Source organism: Micromys minutus (assembly GCF_963924665.1).
Source record: "Micromys minutus genome assembly, chromosome: 10".
Taxonomy (NCBI): Eukaryota; Metazoa; Chordata; class Mammalia; order Rodentia; family Muridae; genus Micromys; species Micromys minutus.
In genome coordinates this window covers 20262810-20289667 of record NC_137979.1, presented here as the reverse complement: position 1 = coordinate 20289667, position 26858 = coordinate 20262810, and the positions used below count along the sequence as shown (strand labels likewise).

Sequence of the window (26858 nt, the reverse complement as noted above, 5' to 3'; positions counted from 1 at the left end):
TTTAGTGTGTGTGTGTGTGTGTGTGTGTGTGTGTGTGTGTGTGTGTGAATGCCTTCAGAGGCCAGAAGAGGGCATCAGATTCAAGCTGGAGCATAGGCCAGTGTGAGCCGTCGTAAGCAGGTACAGAGAACTGAACCCGGATCTCTGGAAGAGCAGTGAGCACCTCTGAATTATCTCTCCAGCCCTGAATTGATAAACGTAAACTCCAGATAGTTCACTGACGCACTCCAACATAACCGTAGGTCCCCAAATATACAATAAATCCGTTTTATTTGATAATAATATTAAAACCCCATCTGTTGATTCGTGTCATGCTGATAATACAATAGAACAGCATGCTTACACTGCAGGCTGAAGTGCACCAAAATACGCGGCTGGGCACTGCTCCGGAACCTAGCCGATTGACAGCCGGCTGGGATTGGGGACAACAGCACAGTGCTCAAGTCAGGGGCACTCTGCAGGTTCCTTGGGCTTCTAGAAGCCGGAGTCTTTAGCGCAGAACGGGACGGGAAGAGCTCCGTGTACAGCTTGTTAGACTTCCAAGGTCCCTCACTCATCAGGTCAGCCCAAGGCCCGAGCTAGCCCGCCACCTTATCGCTGCAGCTACATCTTGTCAACCATCAGATAGTCGGCAGTCTGCCCTCTGCTCCTCTGAGATCTTGTCCAGAGAGCGTGTGGAGATGGGAGCTGCTACCCGCGATGTGCACCGGCCTCCAGCCAAGAGGAAGTGAGTGTACCAGAACTGATCTGCTAGGGAAGTGGGGGAGGACCTGTACCTAGGGGCTCCTTCCTGACGGCTACTTAGCCCGCATGGGTTCTGCCTCATCCATGGGTGGGGCAAGGCCGAACAAGAACTTTCCTGAGAGTATTCAAGAGCAAAGGCGGGGGGGGGGGGGGCATCAGCAGCGGGGGTGGGGGGGGGTAAGATGTTGTCTTTCCAGGGCAGCTGCTGGGAGCCAGGCACTGGGCATGGTTCAGGGGCACTCCCTTTGAGGACCCACTTCCCCTTCGGTACTGAGGAAACAGGCTCAAAGAAATGCACTAACTTCCTCTGGTCATGTAGTAAAAAGGAACCAAGTCTGTCCTGTCTCCTCAGCATTTGAGACCCAGAAAGGGGCTCAGGAGAAACTGTAGCAGGTCCTATAGCAATGGACCAGGTATTAGTGCTGTTTTTTGAGGCATCCAGGGAATGTGAAAGTGAAAGCCTGTGTGTGTGTGTGTGTGTGTGTGTGTGTGTGTGTTCATGCAGGCTCACGATGGCAGAGTAGGATAGAGAGATGGTGTCTGAGGCCACGAAAAGTCTCACCCATCTTTTGCCTTATAGAGACTGACTTCTGCTTAGGGACCCTGAGTCTTTGACAAACCAAAGAAGGGTCTTATACCAGGGCTTGGAAAGGAGACCTAAACCACAGACAAGCCTCACCCCTTTCTTTGGGGTCTCTCACCCATCCCTCTCCCTCTGTTCAGAGACATCTGTAAGTGTGGACATCTCAGGCCCTTCTCTCTCCAATGCCTGCTTCCTCATCAGCCCTCCGAGGCTCCAGATACCACTGGCCCACGGCAGGGCCTATAGAGGGTTCCTGATACAGCCAAGGGCAATGCGGTTCTCCATAGAGAGCAGCTGCCCCGAAGGATGGTCTAGGAGAAGCTGTGCACTTTTCTTCCAGCCTAGCTGCACTAGGGCAGAGCGCCACTGAAAGTCATGATGGGAAGGCAGAGAAGGGAGCACAGGTCAGAGCCGGCCTCTGCGGGTTGACTGAAGGACCTCTCGGGTGACGAGCTGCTCTTCTCTGGCTTGTAGCAGGGTGACACTTCGCACCTATAGGATAGGATGATGGAAGGGTGGGGCTCTGCATATTTCAGACAAGAGAGAAGACACACACCCCCCTCCCTGGGGACCACCTTTGCTTAGCAGAGCTGGGCCCCCAGTCTCACCTGACCACACTCTGCAGAATCTTTCTCTCATCCTGGTCTAGGCACACGGCAAAGGGGCAGCTGCTGGAGCCGATAATCTGCACCTTGTCCACTTTGATGGAGGATGTACTGATCTGGAAGGGAAACCTTAGTTCAGGCCCTAGAACCCTGGCCAGACCTCTGCCAACCCTGGGTCTTTTTTCCCCCCATAGAAACGGGAAGAGCTTGGGACAGGACTGCCTGGCAGCTCTTGAGAGGTGACCATCAGGTCAGAGGAAGAAACATGAGACCCATGTCAAGCCCTGTCTCCTCTGCGGCCTCTTACTGAGTCTCAAGGAATCAATGTACAGCCTGCTTCAACTCAGAGACCCCAGGGTTCTCTGATACGGTGTCTACGCGGTCTTAGACCTAGTGACCCCAAATGGCCACCATACAACCACACGACCTTTCCACATATATACATCCTCACATTTCACACCTGGGTATAACCCCCAGCCACACCCCTCACATTCCTCTCCTTTCCCAGCGATCCCTTCTCTGTCTCTCTCTTACACACAACACAAGGCCACCTTCGAGTGCTAGCCACGCCCCGCTCCTGCCAGGGCTGTCGGTGGAAGGGGAGAAAAGCAAGCCCTTACCTGGTTAAAGCCCTTTTTGGATTTAGGGTTCTGCCTCTTCACCACTTCTGTCAGGGTTAGCGTCAGCGTCTCCATGCTGGCATCTGGAGGTCAAGGGTAGGTAGCTCAGGGCAGGCTCGGGACTCCCCAACCACATCTCCCAGACATCCTCTCCAGCCCGCTCACCTAGCTCCTCCGGCTTCTGGCAGGCCTTGCTGAGGTTAACAGAGGTACAGACCTTCTCCAGGTTGCTCCAGCGGCTTCGCCCACTGATGGCTCCCTGAAAGGCGGCACAGCCACGCCCTTTATCTCGGAGCCCCACAGCCTGATGCCTTGGGAGGGTCCAGATGCTAAAGGACCACCTTTTGGTACCAAGGGAAGTCTGGGAGCCTACTTGAGAGCCTGAGAACTCTAGAGTCCACTTTGGGCCCAAGCTCTGGTGAGGGAAGGGGCCCAGCGCTGGCCTCACTTACCTTGCTGTAAATAATTTGTAGTGTTAGAGGGACGGCCTCCCGGTCGTCGTCAATGCCCAGCCTTTTGCTACCCGGACCTGTGCCACACAGATACACTATTCACTCAATGTCCCCACCTCCCTGGGGACCCCTTCCCTCTGGCCTGGGCTCCTCAGGGCTCCAACTCCCCAGAGCCAGGACTCCTGCACCCCAGCGTACCTCCCTGTAATCCTTGCCCTGCTCTCTACCTACAGGATCTCCCCTCCCCTTGCTCATTCTTTTGACTCCACCTCCTGCCCATCTCTGTAAGGGTTCCCTCGGCGCCCACCTGAAGCCTTAATAGCACGGATGGTGGCAGAGTGACCCAGCTCCAGAGACTGAATGAAGATCTCCGTGGTCTTCTCCCCGGTGACGAAGGTCAGCTGGAGGGGGCCGAAGTAGAGCGTGTATGTCAGTGTGGACCCCGTGGACCAGCATAGGAGCTTCCAGGGGTTCCACAAGCTGGGACCGGGCCGTGACGGCCATAGCTAACCAGGGCGGCATGCCTCACCTCTGTCTGATAAACCTGCAGCAACACGGGGCGGGCCGCGAAGCGGCAGTAGTAGAGCAACATATCGGCCAGGATGGGCAGCTGGGCGGACGAGCCCTCCAGGGGCCGAGATTCTGACTTCAGGGACTGCTGTGGTAGATGGGACAGCCAAGTCAGGTGGGAGAGGTGGCGGGGTAAAGGAAGCCACCAGAGGAAGGGAGGAGGTGAGGGAGAGGCAGGGAGGAGGTGAGGAAAAGGCAGGGAAAACAGTTTGGAAGCAGACAGAGCAAGAGGGGAAGAGAAAGCGAGGGGGATCTGGACAGAGTGTTAGGCCTTTGTGCCCCACCTTGCCTCACACGGGCCTCCTGGGAGACAAGCCAGGAGATGAAAGGGAACCGACATCTAAAGTCCCTTTTACCCTTCTGAGGATCTGCCCCCCCCTTTTCCACAGTAGCCCCAGCTCTTGTCCCTGGGTTCAGACTTCATCTTGGTTCTCACTTATCCTGCCCCTTCCCTTTCTAAGCCAGCCCTGGCCCTCCCTGGATCCTCCAAAGCCAGAATCCTCAGTGAGGCAGAATGCCAGGAGCCAGTGGGCTCCGGCATCTACTTGAGAGTCCGCTTACCTGACAAAGGACTTCAGGAGGCAGGTGCATGAGGCCTAAGACATTGCGTTCGTACCAGGGGTCGAGCATACCGAGGTAGTGAGAGATATCATTGGTGCTGTCCTCCCATGTGGCCATGCCAAGGTCCTGGGGTAAGGGACAAGAATCATCCCCAGCCACACAGAAAGGCACCTATCATAGCACAGGACTATATCTGAAACCCCAAGTTGAACTTGAATGCTCTGAATGATTTTTTTTTTTAAACCAATACCCAGAACCAACTCTTATCTATTCCACTATCCCGTTCCATTTGGCCCGAGGTTTGAGACGTACAGCAGGGCTGGGGTGTTTCGAGGAGTCTGTGGGGAGCGGAGATGCCTGGCTCAGAGAGGATGGGCAGGCACTGGAGCTGGTTCCATGGCTTCTCCTCATAGGCACATAGAAGAACTGGAGCTTGAAGAACCGTGTGAGGATCGGATGACTGTTCTCCAGCCTCCTGGTTAGGGGACAGTGAACGGTGAGCCCACGGTGACTTCGGGGTGCACTCTAAGTTCTATCAGCACCACAGTCCTGAGGTACAAGGCAGAGTGACACGCCCTGTTCCTATCCCTACCTGAGCTTGCTATAGGCGCGAGCCACCTTTCCTGAAATCCGGTCAGAGCCAAAGACCACAACCCTTAGTGTGGAAGCCTTGGGATCCTCATCCCCACTGAGGAAGGGTCGGCGGCGCTGGTGATGTGAGGATGGTGCCAGAAGCCAGCTGGGTAGTTGGGTGCTGAGGTTGGCCTGGGGTAGGGACCGTGAGCGCTGAGCCCTGGAGGGGAACTGGGCCGGAAAGTCCAAGGGGCTGCAGAGGCTCCCCGCCCGCCGCAGAGGCAGGGCTGCATCTGAGCTGACTTCCAGGCTCCGAGAGTCCCTCCGCAGGACCAACTGGCTGGTGCTCTTTAAGAGTTTATAGAACCTGTTGAGCTTCTGCCCAGGCCTTCGGTGACCCTGGCGCTGCTGGCCGCTGGGCTTCTTGGGCCACTCTGAAGAGCTTTCTTCACTGTCCTCCACGTAGCCACTGTCCATGCCATCCGAGAGGCCTGAGACAAAGGTGGTCAGCACCTGTCGGGACAGCACTGGGCCTGAGGCCTGAGAGGAGGTTAGCAACAGTGTGGAGTCGTGAGACACCAGAGAGCTGGCGGAGAGCAGGGAGTCCCTCTCGGCACAATGCCTGTCAATCTCCAAGTCCTCCTCTTCCTCCTCTTCCTCGTCTCCCAGGATCCCTGACTGCAGCAGCTCCTGTTCCTTAAGAAGGACTTCCTGTAGGATGTCTATAGGGAGACAGAAGCAGAGCTTCGGTTGGTGTCCTTTGAGCCCCCGCAGAGGGTGATGGAGTCTGGAAGGCTAGGAGACGTTTATTCCAGGGCTATAGTGCCCCCCACCCACTAGGCCTATGGCCTGTGTAGTTGGAGCGCCCACAGCAATGCAATGCATTCACAGACTTGGAATCAGATAGACAGCTGGGGTCCGGGATCCGCTGCCCCTTACCGAAGCTGTCCTGGTTCCAGCTGTAGGTGTAGCATCTGGCGACAGGGATGGGGATCGTGTGGAGTTTTCCTGGGCTTGCAGTGTCTGTAAGAACAGGGGGACAGGAAGAGGGGACTGGGGAGGAGCCTTACAGAATGGCCAGCCCAGTCTCTTGGCCTTACAGAAGCGGGTAGAGCTGGAGCAGTAGAGAACTGGAATGGCTGGATACCTGACTCTCAGCTACAGCGCCTCTCTTTAGAGTATCCTGTAGACAGCAGGCCTTATCCTAGCTCTGTGGGTGTGGCCAAGTCACAGCCTCTGAGCCCTCACTTCACTGACAGTCAGAAAAAGGGTAGAAATAGAAAAACTAGTTTAAAGGTCTTGCTTGCATGTTTTCGTTTGGTTGGTTTGCTTTGTGTTTTGGTTTGTTGAGGCAGTTTCTCTGTGTAGTCCTGGCTGTCCTAGAACTTGTTCTGTAGAACAGGCTGGCCTTGAGCTGGGAGATCCACCTATCTCCACCTCCCAAGTGCTGGGATTAAAGGTGCTTGCCACCCCCTTGTGGCTTGCCTGTTTGCTTTAAGACAAGGTCTTACTATGTAGTCGGCCTCAAACCCATAAACTTCCTGCCTTAGCCTCCTGAGTGCTGAGATTACAGGTGTATGCTACCACGCCAGGCTCCTTTGGAGGTTGTATGAGGAACAGTACCTGAAGCTACCAACTGGTGCTCAGAAGTTATGCTACCTGACTGTGGTAACAAGAATGGCAGGGGGCATCTCTAACTTCTTTTGGAGCAAGATGGGTCCCAGAACGTGTACCAAGTCATGAGAGCAGCCCCAGTCCCTCAGTGAGCTCTCTTTCCCTCTTGCTAACATGAAGGGAACTAAGCCTGGTATCTGCCCACAGGAACTCTGCCTGAGGACTCAGGGAGCACACAGATGCTGAGGAACCTGGCTGCTGGAAGGCTCTGTGGAATGGAGCTGCCAGGCCGGCTGGCGTGCACACCCTGCAGGCCAGAGTAGACGGTGGGGAAGTGGACAGAGCTCTTCCCCCTCGGGCCTTACCTAAGATGCTGGGGAAGCCGGCTTTTTCTCCCACTGCCTGCAGCTTGGTCCGGAGCCACCGGCGGGCCTCTGCTACGTCCCCGATGCCAGATGCCAGCTCCTGGGCTTCTGTAGTCTCAGCGAAGATGTCCTCAAGCTCTTCTAGGGTCTTGGACTAAAAAGTCCAGGAGGAGACAAGATACATTCCTGGCCTATAGCCAGGCCACCTGCCCCTCCCGGTTGGCAATACCAGACAAACTTCCACCCTCCTCACTGCTTTGACCCTTGGGTAGATTAGGAGCTGAGTCACCCTCATCCCACTTCCCTTCTGCCTTCATTAAAAAAAAAAAAAAAAAAAAAAAAAATCAGAAGGAAAAAAACAGCCCAGGAATCGTACTAAAGAGTGGGAGGGACTTTACATCCCTCAGTGCATGAAGAATGGTAACACAGGACATAGCTAACTAGTCACAGAGCCAGGAAAAGAAACAAGACCTTTGTCCAAATGCCATCCCCACTCCCATGGCATGGTGCCTTCTTCTAGGACAATAGGCACCAACACCCAGCCCAGCAGGGTATGTCCAGATTCTGGCCAGACACTAGCAGTGAGTCAGGGCCAGCCCTGCAGCCACAGACCAGCAGTGACACTTGGGGTTATGGAGGCCAGCATACCTCTGTAGCAAAATGCTTCTTCATAGACCTAGGCTTCCTGGTCCTTACCTGAAGTTTGCGGTGCAGTTTAGGAAGGTCACAGTGGGCCCCAAAGGTGGCCTGGAAAGCATGCAGGAGCAGAGTGGTATAGGCGTCATGGGGTGACTGTCCCGGTGTGCTGAGCTTGTCTGCCACAGCAAGGAATTCAGCTTGTACCTCTACCGGATTCAGCAACAGCACAGTGCTGAGGACACAGAGAGACACAGACCACGTGCCGCTGCACCCTCTGTGCCCTCGGGCTCAATTCCACACAGGCCAGCTCACAACATAAGTGACAGCAGAGAGCCTGAGTTCCCAGCATCCACAAGGTGGTTCACAACTACCTGTAACCCAGCTCCAGGGGGTTGGGGAACCTCTGGCCTTCGCAGACGTCTGCATTCACATACCCACACTTAGACATACACACACAAACAATTAAAAAACAAAAGCAATAGTTTTCAAAAAAAAAAAAAAAAACAAAACAAAACAAAACGTAAGGAGCTGGGAGTGTAGCTCAGTTAGTGAGTAATTTTATAGCGTACGCAAGCTGTGGGCTTGAGCCCCACATAAAGTTGGTATAATGGTGTATGCCTATAATCCTAGCACTTGGGAGGGAGAGACAAGAGGGCCGGGAGTTCATCCGCCTTCCAGTTTGGGGCTGGGAGAGGAAGGGCTAACCCATCTCTACCCCACTCAGCGGGGCACATGGGACCCTTGTGGTGTCGATGTCCGAAAGTCTTTGTGATGGAGACTTCAAGCACATTCAGATATTAAGGTGTTCGAGGCTTCTCCGGATAGCCCCCACACTGTGTGTGCCAGGGCCCACGGGGCTGTGGTAGAAATGGTCCAAACCTCTCTCACTCGCACACTCCCAAATTGTATGAAACTCCAGGGCAGAGAGGCACCAAGCAGGCGGAGTCCCTGCCAGGTTCTGCAGGTGTCCGTCCGCCTTCAGGGAAGGAGAGCGAGTCAGAGCACAAGGACAGGACAGTCCCTATCTGTCGCAGAGACGGGCTTTTAAAATTATTATTATTTAATCTCCCCATTCAGAATTGAAGGGAGGGAGGATCTTGAACAGTGCTTGGCTGAGCTCCTGCTGGGAGGTTGGTCATTCCTTCCACCGATATGTGCTGATCCCTACTGTGTGCAGGACAAGGCTAACTGAGCCCTTGCTCTGTCTGCCTTGACTTCTCTGCTACAATGAAGATGAGAACGTTTCTAACGCTAAACTTTTCTAATACTCTGGTGCTTCAGAATCCTCATTGGAGAAAGCTCTATCCTCATTGGAGGAAGGTGCTTCAGAATCCTCACTGGAGAAAGCCCTATCCTCATTGGAGAAATACACACACACACACACACACACACACACACACACACACACACATATGCTGAGAATAGTGCTGAGGGACTAGAGAAATGGTTCAGTGGTTAAGAGCACCGACTGCTCTTCCAGAGGACCCAGTTTTGGTTCCCAGAGCCCACATGGTGGCTAATTAACCATCTGCAGTCCCAGTCCTAGGGGATCAGACACCCTTGTCTGCCCTATGCAGGCACCAGCTACACAAATGGGGCACAGGCACACATGCAGGCAAAACACCCCTGCATTTAGAATAAAAACAAAGATTTTAATTTGACAAAAGAATAGTGCTCCGGGCTCCAGTACACAATGAAACGGTATCGCTGGCTATTTGGTTGGCTGCCTCTTCAGTTCTCTGGAAATACCGTATTTGCTTTTCTAAACTATCGCACAGAGCCCTCCTTATCCAAGGCTTCATTGGTCTGCAACTAATCGTGCTCCAAATATATAAAATGAAAATTCCAGAAATAACATTTTATAATTTTCAAGCCTTAGGCAATACAGGTCCGTTCACTGGCACATTCACCCTATACATGGCCCGCCCATTGGTCATCAGTAACCAGATGAGCCATCCAGGTGCTACAGTGTTCGTCAGGTGATCGACATTTTTCTTCATGATTTCATAAAGGCACACGCTGGCATTTTTGGATACGCCAAGGAGGCACCGAAAGTTCTCAGAAGTAAAAGTTCTTGGCACAGAGACAGGGTTTGATACTATCCGTAGCCGAAGGCGCCTGCTGTGTATCTCGGACCGTATCCTAGAGGTAAGGGGACTGAATGCCTGGACTGTCTAAGTCTTTTCTGTTTCTCAGCCTTCACCACAGGCTTTGGTTGTTGTTGCTGACTGTTTCCCGCACCTAGAGCATCTGGTGCTCAGTGCTGTGATGGGCATGTGCGCATGTGCGAGACCCTGGCTCCCTGGGTTTCTGACCACACAGCAAGAGGGAGCAGCACTCAGAGCCAGAGCACCTTCGGGTCCTTGGCACGAGGGCCTTGTCTAGTGCTTTCCCAACTACAGACCGAGAAAGGCCAGGGATGCGGACGCATGTCAGGAACCTCAGCACTCAGCAGACTGAGGCAGGGGAATCAACACGAAATGCAGGCCAGACGGCACTACATAGTAAGCTTTAGGCCAGCCTGAGCTAAGTGTAAGACCCTGTCTCAAAAGTTCTTTAAGCAATCACACACACACACACACACACATACACACACACATACACACACACACTGCAGCCCGGGACTCAGGGGTGGAAAAGACAACAGTCTGTGGAGTTCCAACCACAGCTTGTTATTTTAATGAAATAGAATAAAGCCAGACACAGTGGCTGGTTTGTATCTGCCATCCCAACACTTGACTCGTGGAGGCAGGGGAAGAGATCCAGCTTGTAAGGCATTTTCTCAACTAATGATCAAGTGGGGAAGCCCAGCCCATTGTGGGTGGAGCCATCCCTGGCCCAGCCCATTGTGGGTGGTGCCATCCCTGGGCTGGTAGACCTGGGTTCTATAAGAAAGCAGGCTGAGCAAGCCAGGGGGAGCAAGCCACTAAGTAACATCTCTCCATGGTCTTTGCATCAGCTCCTGTTTCCTGACCTGCTTGAGTTCCAGTCCTGACTTTCTTTAGTGATGAACAGCGATATGGAAGTGTAAACTGAATAAACCCTTACCTCCCCAACCTGCTTCTTGGTCATGATGTTTTGTGCAGGAATAGAAACCTTGACTAAGACACACAGTAAGTTTAAGGTAATAATTAAGTAGGCAAATAAATAAGCACGGTACAGAACTCACTATATATGAAAGGGTTAATATTTCATGAAACTCTCCCCCTACCCCTGTGCCAGGCTGTCAAATAATTTAAAAAAAAAAATAGGGTTTCACTACTCACAATACTCTGCCTTACGTGTGAGAATTGCAGGTATATGCCACTATGCCCGGTTTAAAGCACTTTTTTTTTAAAGTGCAAGTTCAGAACAATAAGAATGTAGAAAGCACTGTTTTAGCAACAAGATTAAGACACCAAGGTAGGGTAGGGGCCCTTGAGTAAGAAAGGCTAAGATTCAAATCCTAACTCAGACCCTTGCTAACTGCGTGATCTTGGGGAGATTACTTGGCCTCTTTCATCTCCAGTTTCTCCACCTGAAATTTAGAGATGAAGAAAATGATGTGCGCTAGACCCATTTGAGAATCTGAAGGAAGAAGGTCGGAGAGACATGAATAGGGCTGGAGAGATGGTTCAGTGGTTAAGACCACCGGCTGCTCTTCTAGAAGACCCAGGTTTGATTCCCAGCACCCACATGGCAGCTCACAACCACCCACAACTCCTGTCTCAGGACCTCTGATGCCTTCTTCCAGCCTCTGTGGGCAGAGATACACATGTATACAAAACACTTATAAAATTAAAAAAAAAAAAAAAAAGAGTCTGAAGAAAGACCTTCAGCCCAGAAAGAGTGATTCAGGAACTAAACACCACCGCAGCAGCAGGACAGTTCCTGGGCTTCCCAGTTGGTCGGTGCGCCTGTGGTTATGGGTTATGGGTGAGTGTAGAAGGCAGGGGATGGGAAGGGATAAAAGCTCCTCACCCTGTTTCTCCCCCCCCCACGAGAACACTCACACAGTGGAACTTCGGTGGCTCCTGATGGGCAAGCCCTGCTCAGCCCTCACCAGCCGCTGGTAGGAGATTCCTGTGGACCAACAAACAACATAGAGGAGAGGGTAGGTGGGTTTAGGTCCCAGGCAAAGTCGTCCTGGGCTTCCTATAAGCCATGCTCTGGACAGTGAGGCTGGGGGTGCCCTATGAGGCTCCAGACAAAGTTGCCAATTTGGCCCTTGGGCAGGTGCTTTGCTTCTGTGAACCCGTCCCTACTCCTGCAGCACCTGTCTTTGTATCAAAGTCACCCCAAGTCTCTCTGGCTACCCTCTGTCTTTTCTTAACCATTTGTCCAAGTCCTGTCCCTAGATTTGGTGACAAAGGGTGTGTTGTTAGAGCCCTCATGTCCTCCTCTGTGACTGCTTATAATTTAGTCCCTGGCCCACCTCGATGCATCAGCTTGGCCTTCCTGGGAGGTAGAACATCACGAGAGGGAGAACTCAGGCCCAGGAGGCTGCCAAGTAGTTTCTAGACCCTCGAACAGTGTCACTAACACCTGGTGTCTTTCTGCAGTGGGGGGAGGGTGTGTGCACCAGGCCCCCATCAATCTCCATGTTTCGTCTCAAACTGGCAGCATCCTTCCTCTCCTCTTCTCTGCCTAGCTTGGGGACCAAGGTCTTGCCTAGTGCCTGCTTTCTCTGACAGTCCCTAGCAGAGCCTGTCTCCCTCCCTCCCCTGTGACTTCAAACACACTGAAAGGAAACAATGTTCAGAAATAGGCTCAAGGAAGTCCCTGCTGGGCACACGGGCACCCCTGGCTGGGACTGAGCTGAGGAGAGGGAGGGAAATCCCCCTGGATGCAGGAAAGCCAAGAAAGCAGCAAACACAAAGGCCACGAATTTTGTTTTGTAAACTACAGGAAATTACCAATTCATGTTCTTCTAACTTGGGGCCTAATTGGTTTGATTGTTGGCCTTTGGTGTGCTGTTTGCTTTCTATAATTGCCACAGCTGCTAATGTTAGGTCTTTGCTAATAGCATCCTTAAAACAGCAGCTGTTACTCTTAGTATTTAGGATGACATCTAGTGGCCATTCTTATACACTGCAATGATAAATTCAATCCCACCACACCCCCTGCCCATTTGACACCCATGCAACATAGACAAGAAAATCTTCTGTTGACTTTATTTCTCATTGTGTGTGTGTGTGTGTGTGTGTGTGTGTGTGTGTGTGTGTGTTTCTGGGTAGAATCCAGAGCCTTGAATCTCTAGCTATCTCTCCTACTTTATTTAATGTTGTTTCTATTTTGTGGTTGTTTTTTTCTTTTCAAATGCATATGTGTGTGTGCTTGACTGAAGGTGTCTGGCACCATATGTATGTATGAATGTGCACACAGTGTATGTGTGTTCTTGTAGGGGTCAGAGGTTGGCAGAAGGTGTTTCCCTCAACCACTCTCCACCTTATAAAGGGAGCCAGGATTTCTCACTTGAACCCAGAGCTTGCTGGTTCTGCAACTCTGCCAGCCATCTTGTCTTGGCATTCCCAGCGTTTGCCTTCCAAGCACTGAGATTTCAGGCAGACATTACCTGATATTGGGAATCAGAATTCAGGTCTTCATACTTACATGGCAAGTGCTTTACCCACTGAGCAACAGCCCCCTCAATGCTTTTTAAATGAGCAGCAGCCCACTCCCCAGGGGTCTTCACCCCTAATTACACACCTCAATGTGGTGCAGTCAGAGTGGGGACTGCTTCCTAATGCCTTTGTTGACCTAGGATGGACAGCCAGGCAGTCATATGCCAAGCCATGAAGTCTTTGTGCCTGAATATAAATTCTCCAAAATGCTAGGCTACAGACTACTCAGCCCACTGCATTCCACTGCAAGTTTTTGCCCTGCCCCCAAGCCCAACTGCCCAGCCTTTTGCTACTCTCTCATATATGTGTCTTTTGACTCTGGGACATTGTTGGCAACCACAATCTCTGTAGTTACTCTTTTCCTGTGGCATTCATGCTGAGGACTACCCTCTGTCATGTTTCTTCCTTACGCCTCTGTAGATATTTCCATCCCTTCATCTTGGGCTGTGGTGCAATTAGAGAGGAGGCCACTTCCGATGCTTCCCCTGCACTTGTCTGCTTAACTTGGCAGCACCAGAAGGAATATTTGGGGGGACACTGGTACATCTGGACACACACTGACCCAGAGGAAGCTGTGCTTTGAGTTAACGGCCTGTCTGAACAGCCAAGACGACCAGAATTCCAAGTAGAAGTACAACCATTTGGTTAAACAGCCAATCCGAAGACACACCCCTCAGTGTCCTTTGACCTCTCTTGGTGATGGTCTCCACTGATTATCATGAGGCTTATGGAATTTATAAGGCTTATTGGTGGGCTGGGGCCTGAGCTGGGGACACACTAGAGCTGACCGACACAGGACAAGGACTTTTCCTGTACAGGGATGTTCCCTCAAAGGAGCACAGGGGAGCCTCCCAGGTATAGGGGTCACTTGTCTTGGTAGCAATAAGATGTCAAGTAAATGGGAGGGGACTTCACCATGACTTTTGGAATTAAGTAGATGTGGGTTTACTGCCTAACTCCTGCTTCATTATCTAAACGATGAGCACGCCCATTGCTACACCAAGAGCTGTTCTGAGGCTGCATGGGGCCCTGCTGGCCATGTCAAACGTACAGTGAGCACACAATAATAGCATCTGCATCCTATCCGCGGCAGGACCCCTGCTTTGATGGAGAGACCCAGAGGTTAAGTGGCCCGTCCAAGGTCATCAGCTAGTATGTGCCAAAATCGAGGTCGTTGGCACACAAGGTTCCTTCTCCCACACTTGCTTGGGCAAGGGAACTGAATTTCTCACTGTGCATATGTTGGAGGGGTGTGTCGGATCATTTCCTCACCCTGTAGGGCTGTATGTGGCCTGCTGAGGCACAGTCCTTGAGGTTTGTCTGCTTTCAAAATTGCTGAATGCCTCACATGTAAAGTTCCCCTGCCGCCGACCAGGATTCCAGATCAGTCCTTAGTAGGTTAGCACGATATTCTGTATCACTACTGTGTGAGCAGAGCCAACATTCGATAAACACATGGTCTGAAGCCCAAAGAGCTGTGCTGCACAAGGGCCTGATGCCATTGGGGGTGGAGTCAGGAGAAAAGGGAAGACCCTATTTTGATAACTAGCCCACTTCTTCCTTACTTAAGGAGACCGCCAGCTGTTGTCTTTATAGCAACCGAGTCTCTCTAACTATTAGGGGAGGGACCAGATCCCCACATCCCTTGTCATCTCTTTTTGTACTTTGGCAGGACCTATCTCTGACAGTATCAGCATCCCAATGCTTCCTGCAAGATGGAAGCGAACAGAATCAGCATCTGTCTTCACAGGCTGCCCAGAGAGAGAGGTACTGTGCCCCTATTGCTCAGATGAGGAAACTGAGGTTTATGTATGTTCCTATCAAAGGGCCTCCCAGCCAATGAGCATCGGACTGTGACCCAGGATTTGGAGCCAGTGGTCTGGTGCTAAGTCAAAGGAACCACAGAGATATTTGGCTCTCCTTCAATGGCTCAAGTTCCCTGGCCTCTTCCAGCCTTCTCCTACTGCGTCCCCTGGCTAGACTCACTACAGGTGGGAGGGGTCACGCCGAAGTTAAGTTCTATCAAAAATCACACTAAGACATTCTCCAACAAGCCTACCTCCTGCTCATGTAGAAGAAGGTAACTTTATTTAACCCACTACTTGCCGAGGACTAGAGCTTGGCTTCTGTGAAATTACAGGTTACCCACAGGGTGAGAAAAGCCACAAGTGTTTTGTTTTTTTTTTTTTTTTTTTTTTTTTTTTTTTTTTTTTTTTTGCTGCTGTCATTCCTCCACAGAAACAGTCACCCCCCAAAGCTCCGGCCCCATCAAAAGTGTCTGAATGACGAAAGTTCAGTCTGCATCTGATGTCCTCAGTTTGAATCTTATTATAGCTTATGTGAGAGATTTACATCCATTTCTTATGCCCCTCTTTAATGCTGCTCTGGCTGTCCTGGAACTCACTATATTGGCCGGGCTGGCCTTGAACTTACAGACCCACCTGCTTCTGCTTCCCAAGCACTGGGGTTAAAGGCGTGTGCCACCACACCTAAATAATTTTCTGCCTTTCTTTTTTACAAAATGATTTATTTCATGTAAGTACACTGTCATCATCTTCAGACACACCAGAAGAGGGCATCAGATGCCATTCCAGATGGTTGTGAGCCACCATGTGGTTGCTGGGAATTGAACTCAGGGCCTGTGGAAGAGCAGCCAGTGCTCCTAACCACTGAGCCATCTCACTGGCCCATTTCCTGCCTTTCTTGAAGCCAGCTCTACTACTTTGCTACTGCCTCAGTAATGAATGAACTCTAACTTCAATACAGGCCCAGCATCGAGCTGTGGGAGCGTTTGAGCTATTTGGAAGTGATTCTCTGGCACCAGGAGAGGTCATGCTTTCCTATTTCAGTTCTGCTTACCTTCAGAAAGGGATGGGCAGCTCTGTGAGTGCTTCCTGCTCCCAGCATTGGACTTCTCTCAGGTCCTTGGTGTGTATACCTCTCATAGTCTCATACCAAGGACCCTCAGCAGTGAGTGACCACCTCTGGGTCCTCCATTTCCACTATCAATGGCTGCTCTGTCTGGCTCTTCACTCCCATGTTTAGCATCCTATCATCCTAAGTTTCTGCTTCTTCACACCTGTTTGCTGGGCTGACGGGCACAGAACATCTCACTGACAACCCACAAAAGCATCTCAGGGCATCACACGCACCCAACTAAGGCTAGCCATTGGTTCTGCCTGCAAGTGGGAAGCCATCTCTCCGCAGGTGATGCCCCTCCCCCGAGCAGCAATCCCCCTGGACCACTTCAAATAAAGGAGCTGTGTGCACCGAAGCACTGTCAGGGCCATCGAGCTTTTAAATCATTTCTCTCCAAATCAATGGCAAAAGGAAAGAAAATCTTTGTCTCCCGGAAAGGGAGCCCAGTCAACATCCAGAAGCCAAGACAGGTCCATGAAAGAGACCGGCCTTAAACTGATTGCTCATTTAGGATGAGCAGATAAACCAGCTGATTGGCTGGAGAATTAAGGCATGAACCCTTGCAAAGGAATTCACAGGCAAGATTTCAGCCCAGAACTTTTAAGTGCTCCTGAGTTGGGGGTGTGGAGTGTAATGCTTCTGTTGGCTTGTGTTTATTCTGTATGACAGCAGTTAAGCGCCACTGACGCTGAACACAATCTAGCATGAGGAAAGGTTACAAATGGAAAAGTAAAATGATTACAGTGGACACTGTATGGGGGTGGGGTCCAGACGACTAGTTAATCAACACCTATTGATCTAAGTGCTGCTTTGTAAACGTCGTTTTAAGAGATTTTATTTTATATTCTATATTCTTTTGATGTGTAGATAGGTGGGGGGGGGGCTGTGTATGTGAATGCAGGTGCTCCAGTCTGCCAGAAGAGGGCGACAGATTCCATGGAATTGGAGCTGAGGTGGCTGTGAGCTGTCCCAAAGTGGATGCTGGGAACTAAATTCGGATCCTCTGTGAGAGCAGTATTTGTTCTCAATTGCTAAGCCAATTTTGTCCAGCCTCTATTTTAGAAAACTGAATAGCATCCTACCAAATGACTGCTACCGTGCTCTGAACTATGGTCATTAATGAGGGCTCTGCATCGGTTAACAGTTAGGAAGGACACATTTGATGACCATTCTCTCTGCTGAATCTTTGCACAGCCATGGTTGGTCTTCTGGATTGAGTTTCAGGAATGGAATCGTGGTTTAAAGGATGATGCTGGAGTCAGCCCCTTTCTCTTTTCCATCAGTACTGCTACGGTCAGTTTTTTTTTTTTTTTTTTTTTTTTTTTTTTTTTTTTTTTTTTAAGTCAGCCAACTTGAAAAGGAAGAGTGTCTCCCTCTAATTCTGCATCAGCTTCCCTCCTAGAGAGCACTGCTCAGCCCCTTGAGTTCTTTCTGGAGCACGTGACCCATGTCTTTATATTTCACTGGTGTGTCTGACAAGTTTTAAAACGGACTCCAAAGAACCTTCCAGAGATCTGACCCTTTCAGACCCTCACAATCTCTGTGGCTTTATCTCAGAAATGTGTGTGGCCGCTCTTCCGCAGCCCAGGTTCACGTAGCCTATATTTTCCTTCCACTGTTTTTTCTCTCTTGTTTCCCATGCTTAAATTTTTAATTTATCTGCAAGTTATTTTATGTTTAAGACGGAACTTTATTTAAATTTTTTTGTTTAATTTTGTTGAGACACAATTTCTCTATGTAGCCCTGGCTGGCCTGGAACTCAGACCAGGCTAGCCTCAAACTCACAGAAGTCCACCTACCTTGGCTTCCAGAATGCAGAGGTCAAAGGTAAGCACCGCCAAGGCTCTGCTGGATTATTGGGGGGGGGGTAGAATTTTAACTCATTTCTAAAACGACCTGCCAGTTATACTGACACTAGTTATTAAGTGAGCTTTTCTTAAATTGCTGCTTTGAGGATGCCACTTTACCATAGCATAGCTTTTATGTATTTAATTTGTTTCTAGATAATTGCCTTCGGTTCTGTTGATAATTTCTATACCAATAGGTGCGATTTCAATAACTTTAGCATTATGAAAGACCTAGTGATGCAAATACTTCCCTCTCAGTCTTCCCTAAGAACACATAAATAAGCTCATAGCAAGTGAATAATTAGATGCTTCTGTAATCTATAATTAGGTTTTGGTTGTTGTTATTTTGATTTGGTTACATTATTTCCATGATGCCTGATGTCATTATGATATAGGTTTGATCCCACAATGTATCCCTTCAATAGTCCTTGAGGCAGTGCTGACTTCTCTGTGTAGGTTACTCACATTTCTTATTTTAGATTTTTTCCTCTGTTGCATTCCCCCTCCTTCTTTGCCTCCCTCCTTCCTCCCCTGCTTCCCTCTGTGTCCCTATCTATTTCTTCTTGAAGCAGGGTCTCAATCTGTAGCCCAGGCTGGCTCTCAGACTTATAACAATGCTCCTCCTGCCTCTGCCTCCAGAATCCTGAAAGTTTTCCTCCTAGGTGGGGCTGGTGAACTGGAAAGTTTAAATCTGCCTCTTCTGCCTCTGAGTTACTCACCCACGTGACTCTCTCACACTTAGATAAGCAATTGGGTGTTATAAAAAATTAAAATGTTATCTCCTCCAGATGAAGAAATATCCTTTGCATAGGCAAAATACACATAAGGAAAACCAGAACAATGCTCGAGTTTAATGGAACTGCTTGTGGCAGTTCTCTTGGGCTGTTGCCATATTAAAAATAGTTCTGCAGCAAGAGTTTCCATATATTGAGGGGCTTTGAATAGCAAGAGAGAATGTCGGTGCTAAGCAAATGCTTTAGAGGAATCTATCAAAACGACTTCCCTGAAATAGACCCATGGCGAATTACTCTGTTCTGGGCAGCCTGTCAGAGAATCAAACCCGGTTGTCCTTCCTCTTGCTGCCGCGTGGCTTTCTTAGGATTCTCGTTTAAAAACGGCATCAGCACCATTTGCCTCAGTAGGAAAGGGTGCCCGCTGCGGAGCCTGCGGACCTGAATTCGATCCCCAGGACCCACACGGTGGAAGGAGAGAGAACTGGCGCCGAGCTACCCTCTGACCTCCACATGCCCACCAAGGCACACATGTGCTCTGCCACTCCTACACAAAATCATCAATACATGTCATAATTCCTCAGGAACTCTCACGTTTCAGATGCTAAGTATGAAAGATCCTGGAAACACGAAGTCCTTGTCCTCTCTCACCAGGACAGCCATCAACCTCTCCATTCCCAGCAGAGGCGCTATCCCTGGGAAAGCCACCCCTGCACCTGCCTATTTGATCGCAGGGCACAGGGCACAAATCTCATCACCATGAGACTTCTCTGAGTGGCCTGCACAGCCATGAAGACCCCCTAGCTAATCATAGGTTCTCAACCTTCCTAACACTGTGACCTTTTAATGTAGTTCCTCATCTCCTGGTGACCCCAACCATAAAATTATTTTCGTTGCTACTTCAAGGCTATAATTTTGCTACTGTTATGAATCATAATGTAAATATTTTTGGAGATGGAGGTTTCTGAGAACTGTTGTTCTAGCTAATCAGTATAGAGGTACAGGCCTGGGCTGGCTTCCCTGAATAATTCCTTCTTATACAACTTCCCATATCGACTGCTTTAATATGTGTGAGCACAACCATCCGATGCTGGTTAAGCACGTCATAAAGAGGGCACTCCGAGTTCCTTGCCATGACAGGAGGATGAAGTGAGCCATATGTGGAGAACTGTTCCAGAAGGGCTAATTATCCTAGTCATGTGATCCCTGCCCCCCTGGGTACTCACCTGGGGCCTTGAGCTCAGCATCAATGAAAGTGAGCATCTCTCTGCAGATGCTGCAGTAGGGGACCGGCCAGGTCAGGAAGCAGTGGTAGGTGCTGGCTGCCTTCAGCAGGAGGTCTGAGTCTGGTGGGAAGTGTGGTGTCTAGGGTGGAAGAGGGACAGTAAGGAGTGAGTAGGTATCCAAGTGGTGGCGGCACACATCTTTAATCCCAGCACTCGGGAGGCAGAGGCAGGTGGATCTCTGTGCGTTCGAGGGTAGCCTGGTCTACAGAGTGAGTTCCAAGATATATGTATATATGTATAGTATAGAAATTCTGCCTTAAAAAAAAAAAAGAAATGAAATGAACAGGTGAGGATGAGTTCATTTGTATTCCCAGGGAAGTTTCTGCTCCCTTTCTGGACTACCCCACAAAGGGTACACACTTCCAGGGAGTAGGATGCCCTAGGACAAGATCAGGGAAAACCAAATTATGGACAGACAGAATGGTGCCTGGAGCGTCTCTGTGGCAATAGGCCTTGTTTTCGTCAAATAGGGTTTCAAGTAGTCCAGGCTGGCCTTGAGCTCTTCACCACCTCTCCAGTGCTGACTTTATGCAGTGCCGAGGATCAAACCTGGGACTTCATGCTTAGGTAAGTAAGTGCTCTCCACACTGAGCCACACACTCGGCCCATAAACCAGTCTTTTTTCCAACACTTGAGGAAGTCTCTCTGACAAGTTGTCAGCTCAGGGGTCATGATAAATGGTGGAACCATGTTCAGTGCAAATGCTATTCATATGTAAATATCCTCATGAGAGGCCGATGTTTTTATTCTGTGGGTGGACGGAGTTCAGTGTACTCGGGGTAGACTGAGTTCGGTACCCCATCGGCCATTTGGCTCAGCAGACAAGTGAAAAGCCACATCAGGTAACGCTGACCCCTAGGGTGACAGATGAATTGGACATAAAACTCTGTCAATGTAACTTCTCATGACCACACCATGACACGGTTCCTCCATGGAAGCCAAGAGAGAGCAGGTAACCATGCCAAACATCTTTTCGACCAGAGGCTTCCCAGGGTGGTGCTCTGGTGGGGTCAGAAGGTCTCAACCCATCTCAAGTATTGTGGCTCCCAAGTTTCTGTTTATCCTCAGAGAGGTGACCTGTGGCCCAGGTGCCCACTCTTCCCTCCCCTCGAACCCCCTGCCCAGCTGTACTTACACAGAGAACAGTGGAATAGAAGAGCAAAGCCAGCGGGGCGAGGAGGTCATAGGTGCCCTTCTGTTGGACCTGTGGAGAAGACAGGGAGGTCAAGGTCACTCAGCCGCTGTACAGCTTGCGACCAGCAGCTCTTCTGTGCCAATCTCGGCAGATGAATTAAGACATTTCCTTCCCTCTCTCCCTTCTCTCTCCTAACCTACTTGAGACCTTCAACAAAACCCTCCCTGTGGCTCCATGGCACCGGGTCCTTTACGTGTGAGCTTGGGAGCTAAGCACTCCAGAGGGGAACTAAGTACTCTTAAATTAGTTTTCTTGTGATCAGCAAGCAAAGTCACTCGGTAAATCTGATGCCAGGATGCTGGCCGTGAACGCTGCAATCGATAATGGGTTTAAGTGATGAACTTTCTCCTGGGGGGCGGGACCAGCCAGACAAAAGAGAATCCTTCTTGAAACAGTTTAAGGCACTTTAGGAACTTGGCCCCTTCTGGAACGTCAACCCAACTCAGCATTATATACTCTCTTCAGACATTAAAGCCTGCACGCTGAGCTGGCAGAGGAGACCTTGGCTTCCTTCCCAGTCAGTTTTCCTTGTCTCTGCTGCTGTAGATCCTTCTGAGCAAAGGAACTCAGGGAAGTTCTCTCCCTGCCTCCTCTTCTCTCCTTCTAGTCTATACCCTGACTTACAAGCATTATCTATCCTAAGCCGTAGCTTGACCTGTTGTGTGTTTACACAGGACAGGAGCATAGCAGATGGGCTCCCAGGGTTGGGCAAGCCTTCAGCTGGTCTGGGAGCCTCAGAGCTGACCTAAGTCTTGACTTTACAGGGTCCATGCTAGCTACCCTCATCAGCGTCTGGCTCACCCTCACCTCTTGGGTCTTCTGTAGGATCTGTTCCAGGAGGATGAGGAAGTGGCTTGGGTCCCTGCTCACCAGCTCCTGTAGGCTCCAGCAGTTCAAACACAGCCCGGCTAGACAGAGGACAAGTTAGACCAGTGGTTAGTTTCACTCTCTCTGGCTAGCCACGGGTAGAGCTGCAGAGAAGGGGATGTATTCCGGAACCCTGCTATTGAAGAGTATACCTAAATTATTTGAAATGGCTTCAGGCCCCCAAGCTCCATCAGGACATGTGAAGCCAGACCTGGTGGCACAGATGTAGAAACCCAGCATTTGGGAAGTTGAGGCAGTTGGGTCATGGGCTCAGGGGCACAATAGGCTACGTAGTTCAAGGCTAACCTGGGCTATATAGTGAGATATACTGAATAGCCATAATGATAATAAAGTCCACAAGACATAGGACCCGTTTCTTATCCCTGGGTCTGAGGCAGCTTCTTAGCTATCAGGGTTGTTGGTTGAAGCTAGGGTCCCTTAGGGGCCAAAGAACCCTCTAAGACTCCGCCTCTGCACCTCCAGGTGCAGTGGTGGTCCCAACAATTGTCCCTGCTCAGCTTTCCTGCAGTGGGTGCCAATTCCTACCAGATGCAAGGAAGTTGGGTCAGAGGTAAACATTGCTACAAGAGCTCCACCCTGGACCCAAGAGTGTCGAGTCTGAGACTGTCATGTGGCTTCCCAAGACTGCTTGGCAGAGGAGCCCAGGAAGGAAGGGGAAGCTCCACTCACTGAGTTGAAAAGCCCTGAGCCCTTGTCACTGTGACTTCCCCAGACTTTAATGTGCTGGTTCCTGATTTCCCTGAAATCAGCACGGGCAAACCCCTTAAAATTGAAGAGGTGACCACAGGAACAGGGCTGCATCTATGGGGCAGGGAGTGAGCTCAGCAGGAGGTGGAAGGGGACGTGGCCTTCATGCAGCTGGGGAAGGGGCATGCTTCCTGGGGTGTGTGAGTGCTTTGCAAAATCCCGGAAGCTCCCGGAGGTGTGTCCATGTGCTTATAGATTTTTGTCTACCATAATACTTAGTACTGCAAGAAAAAGAGAAAGAAAAAAAAAAAAAAAAAAAAACAGAAAATAAACAGCAGTGCAGAAGTTAGTGATTTCCTTATATCTTATTTAATGGAGCTTGGCACCAACGCTATGCAAACTTTAGCTGTATCCAAACCTGGGAAGGAAGGAAGAAGGGACAATGTTCCTCGCTGAACATTACTCTGTGCCGCCACGGTGCTAGGCCTTCACATGCATTCTCTCTGCCCAGCTTCCTAGCTTCGAGCCTTGATTTTCATTATTCATTGGGATCTCACAAGGATAAGTGAGTTGTGCAAGCCTGCACAGTAAGAGTCTTAATCCAAATCTAATTCCAAAGGACAGAGAAAGATGTCCATGGAGGTGACATCTGAGCTGAGACCTGCATAACGAGGGGCCAGTTCCTAGAGAAGGGATCCAGGAAGCAAGCACAGAGGTCCTGGGGGAAACCTTCCTCTGAGTTTCTGAACTGTCTCCCCGTTCCCCAGACCTACCTGACCAGGGAGCAGAACGGCGTCCGAGGCTCAGTCCATGCAAGCATCGCTCCAGGGCGTGGTGGATGCGGTCCTCTGTGCAAGTCGTGGCTGCTGGCTGCATCCTGAGTCATTGCCTGCATGGAATAGATGCTGGTCAGCTGCTTGGGCTCCCTTCCTGGAGAACACTGGGCTAGGGGAGCCCTCAACCCAGCAGGACCATAGTGAAACTGGTAGACGCTCGCAGCCCACTCTGGGTTCTGTGGCACTGAACAAGGAGGTTCCCTGCCGTGTACAAGGGAGGGAGGGGGTAGCTTCCGGAAGGTTCATCCGTGTGGCAGGAGAGGGTACTCATGGGGAAGAAAAACATGAAGGTGAAGGAGAAGAGAGTTCCAGAATGGGAACAGAGCGGGAAATGGGACATGCCTACTCTCCGGGCAGCAGGGAACATTGCCAAGTGCCCGGGAAATGCCCAGGGATATTTAGAGAATGCCAGACCTCAGGCATCTGGTCAAGGGACCTCCAGGGGAGAATCAAAACCTCACAGAAAGTTTGCTTGTGAATTTCCAGATCTGTGTCTCATAGTCCTACAGGGGTGGGGGGTTGCAGGATCTCCCTCCACATGCTGGATATCCCAGAGCCACTGCTAGGGCTAGAACAAGGGTGAGGGGGTCTCTTATTACACATTGACTCACCCCTATCCCATACAACCTCAGCTCAGATGCCCAGGTCCTTTCTGCCTTGACCATTTTTCAGTCTATCCAAAGCCCAGAACCCTTCTACATTTTCCTGAGGCCCAGCTGGCCCAACTAGAGGCCTATAAGAAGGGGACTTCAGGAATGGTTTTAAAACCAGGTAGGAAACTGTGAATCGCCAATAGGGCTAACCCATGTCTTGGTTCTGGGGAGGGCTTTTGGGTCCTTTGGAAGCTATGGCAGGAAGCTTAGCGCAGTGATTAAACCAGGTTGTAGCCTCCAACAGAGTGAGACACAGACTGAACCCTGATTTTCACTAGTCACGAGATTTGTGGCAAATACCTGAGCTTCCTCCAAACCTCAGTTTGCTCATCTATGAAGCAGAGATGGTGATGTGGGGAGGACACAGGGTCCCTGCTGAGCATCCACTGTGAGATCTCTACCACACAACCCTCTCTGCCACACTCGCCTGCCCTTGGCGATTCATCTCACTGCAGATACTGTCCCCGGGCTTGTCACACCGGTCATCTGGGAAACTGAGCACGTGTTGGAACGATCCTGTGCATTTGAGGACCAGCCAGGAAACCAGAAGAGGAAGCAGAACCTCCAAACCGAGCCATGCAAACGACATGCAAAGAAGGATAAACTCCCTGACCCAGATCCAGATGCTGAGCTCAGAGCCTTAACCTAGGCAAATCCTCCTGCCTCTCCATCTCGGGGGAGCACAAGCACCCCCTGAAAAGTAAGCTCTTTGTGAGCTGTTCCACCAATGCCCCTAGAGACTGATGTATCATAAAACCTGAATGGCACAGCAGCACCCATGAAGCATGCCATTTTTCATTTCCTGACCACCTACTATGTGCCAGGGACAGAGCAGACATAAGTTCCTGGGTGGAAGACATTGACTCCAATGTCAGTACAAACAGGGACTCCTGGAAGATGACATATGCTATGAAGAGTGGATGGTGCTGGAAGGGAACCACTGGCCAGCCCACACAGTAGGTTGTTTAGTGTTTCCAAGGTGAGGACACCTAGGGTTAAGTTAGGGGAAGAGTATTTCAGAAAGAGGAGACAGTATTGCCAAGGTTTGAATGTAGGAATGAGCTCACTAAGGACCTAGACCCTTGGAGCAGGATGTCATCAGGACACTGTGCTTGCTTGGAACACAGGCTGACCCAGCTTCCACGGCCTTGGATGTTGGGATGTTGAGCTGAGTAAAAAGAATTCTCACTTACTATTCATGATCAAGCCCCTAAATGTTATTCTTGGTGATATGGAGATGCCTCAAGGCATCTGTGAGCCCTTTCAGAACTGCTGCCACTTTTACCTTCAAACTATGTAGAATCCACTGCCCCCAGACAGATAAGGTAATTTCCTGAGCTCAGCTCCTTTTCATCCTGGGCTGTGCTGGTACCCAGTGAGGCTGAATGACCAAGGGATTAACACGTGTGATAAGCGGCTGATCTCAGTGACAATCCAAACACTAGCCCCTATACATCATGTCTATCAGCCCAGAGGTGACAGCACTTGCTACTGGAACAGTAGAAACCTTCATACAAACAACTTTAGAGACCCAACCTTGCCTTTGTCCTTATAGCTGCTTCCGCATCAATACTAGGCCAAGTTCTTGATGGAGACAGGAAGTCACCCCAGCTGGTCCTTTGTGGGCAAGTGGGCCAGGCCACCAGACAGAAGACCCAGTGAGGTTGAAGCAGGTTCAAAAATTCCTGTAATTCTCATAATTGAGAACAACTGCCCCCCAGGGTCTATCTTTCCTGGAACACATAACCACGACACCCTGTTAGAGGATCATGACAACTGGTCATGTAGCATGAAAACCTAGAGTTATCTAGATACACCCCTGAGTGTTTAGCCAGTGAGCTTCCCTTCCTGGGCATCCCTTTCTGCAAAAGGTATTTAATCCCTGCTTCACCCTGAGTAAGACATGCACATCCACCATGAATAAAGTAGCTTGGACAAGCAAGGGCTATCTCCTTCACCAGGGCTCCCCACAGAGCGGGAGGCGGGTTGTTAGGGGAAAGATCATCATCATAAAGAGCCATGTCTAAATCTCCCAAAGAAGGCCTTTCTCATCCCCGCTGTACTATTCGCACCCACTTGGAACCAAACTGGATTCCACCCCATCCCCAGCTCAGCTATCCGCTTTCTGCCTGCCTGACCCAGGGGAAGTGCGGACCGTTTTCAACCCCTCTTAGTCCCTGCCTACCCCACTCCCTGCTGCATGTGGGTACACAGGAGACTGAGAACCACAGTATTCATCCCAGCTCCTGCTGTTTCTCCACAGGAAGAACACAGGCCCGGACCCCCGTCACCGGCTGCATTGTGCCTTCCCTGAACGGAATGTTTACCTGGATGCCTCAGCATCCCAGTGGCAAGGCGGACACACAGCCCGCTGCCCAACAGTCCCTCAGTTTCCACAAGAAGAAAATGGAAGCTGGAGGGGATAAGGAACCTGCTCTGGACCACCAGGAGCAGGCTAGAACTATAGGGAAGTCATACTGCTCTCAAGAGCCCCGGGGAACAAGCAAGACTTTCCCTTCTCCCTAACTGGCTGAACCCCAACCCTGATTCTTATGAGAATAGCTCAGCATTTAAGAGCACTTGCTGCTCTTGCAGAGGATCTAATTTCAGTTCCCAGCACCCACACCAAGCAGCTCACAACCACCTGTCACCCCAGCCTCAGGGGGGATCCAACACTTTTGGTCTCTACAGGCATCTGCATTCACATACACATACTCACACATAGACACGTAATGTATAATTAAATAAATGTTTAAAGTTCTGTAAGGCACTTGGACAGTGGCTGCAACTATCTTGGTGCTGTTTGCACGGACCTGGAACAGCAGTGTGTGTGCTCACCGCTGTAAGACTGCGAAGGGGGAAAGGGTCATTGAGCATTCTGGAAGGT

At 50.4% G+C, this 26858-nt stretch overlaps 1 protein-coding gene across 2 annotated transcripts; it reads right to left on the bottom strand.

Annotated features, from left to right (window-relative positions):
* Nucleotides 1-1677: 1677 nt before the first annotated feature.
* On the bottom strand, nucleotides 1678-23358 carry PIK3R5 (phosphoinositide-3-kinase regulatory subunit 5; the record flags this gene model as incomplete). 2 transcript variants are annotated; one of them, XM_080923004.1, is made up of 18 exons in its annotated part: nucleotides 1678-1819; nucleotides 1936-2048; nucleotides 2553-2635; nucleotides 2718-2811; nucleotides 3005-3081; nucleotides 3312-3405; nucleotides 3534-3662; nucleotides 4136-4261; nucleotides 4448-4610; nucleotides 4728-5430; nucleotides 5648-5731; nucleotides 6688-6841; nucleotides 7384-7558; nucleotides 11319-11388; nucleotides 19653-19791; nucleotides 20848-20916; nucleotides 21715-21815; nucleotides 23256-23358. In XM_080923004.1, the coding sequence occupies 18 exons, from the start codon at nucleotides 23356-23358 to the stop codon at nucleotides 1678-1680; spliced, it is 2619 nt and encodes an 872-aa protein (XP_080779130.1). The 2 variants fall into 2 exon arrangements, with proteins under 2 accessions (XP_080779130.1, XP_080779131.1); XM_080923005.1 differs by having other exon boundaries at nucleotides 3534-3659.
* Nucleotides 23359-26858: the final 3500 nt, after the last annotated feature.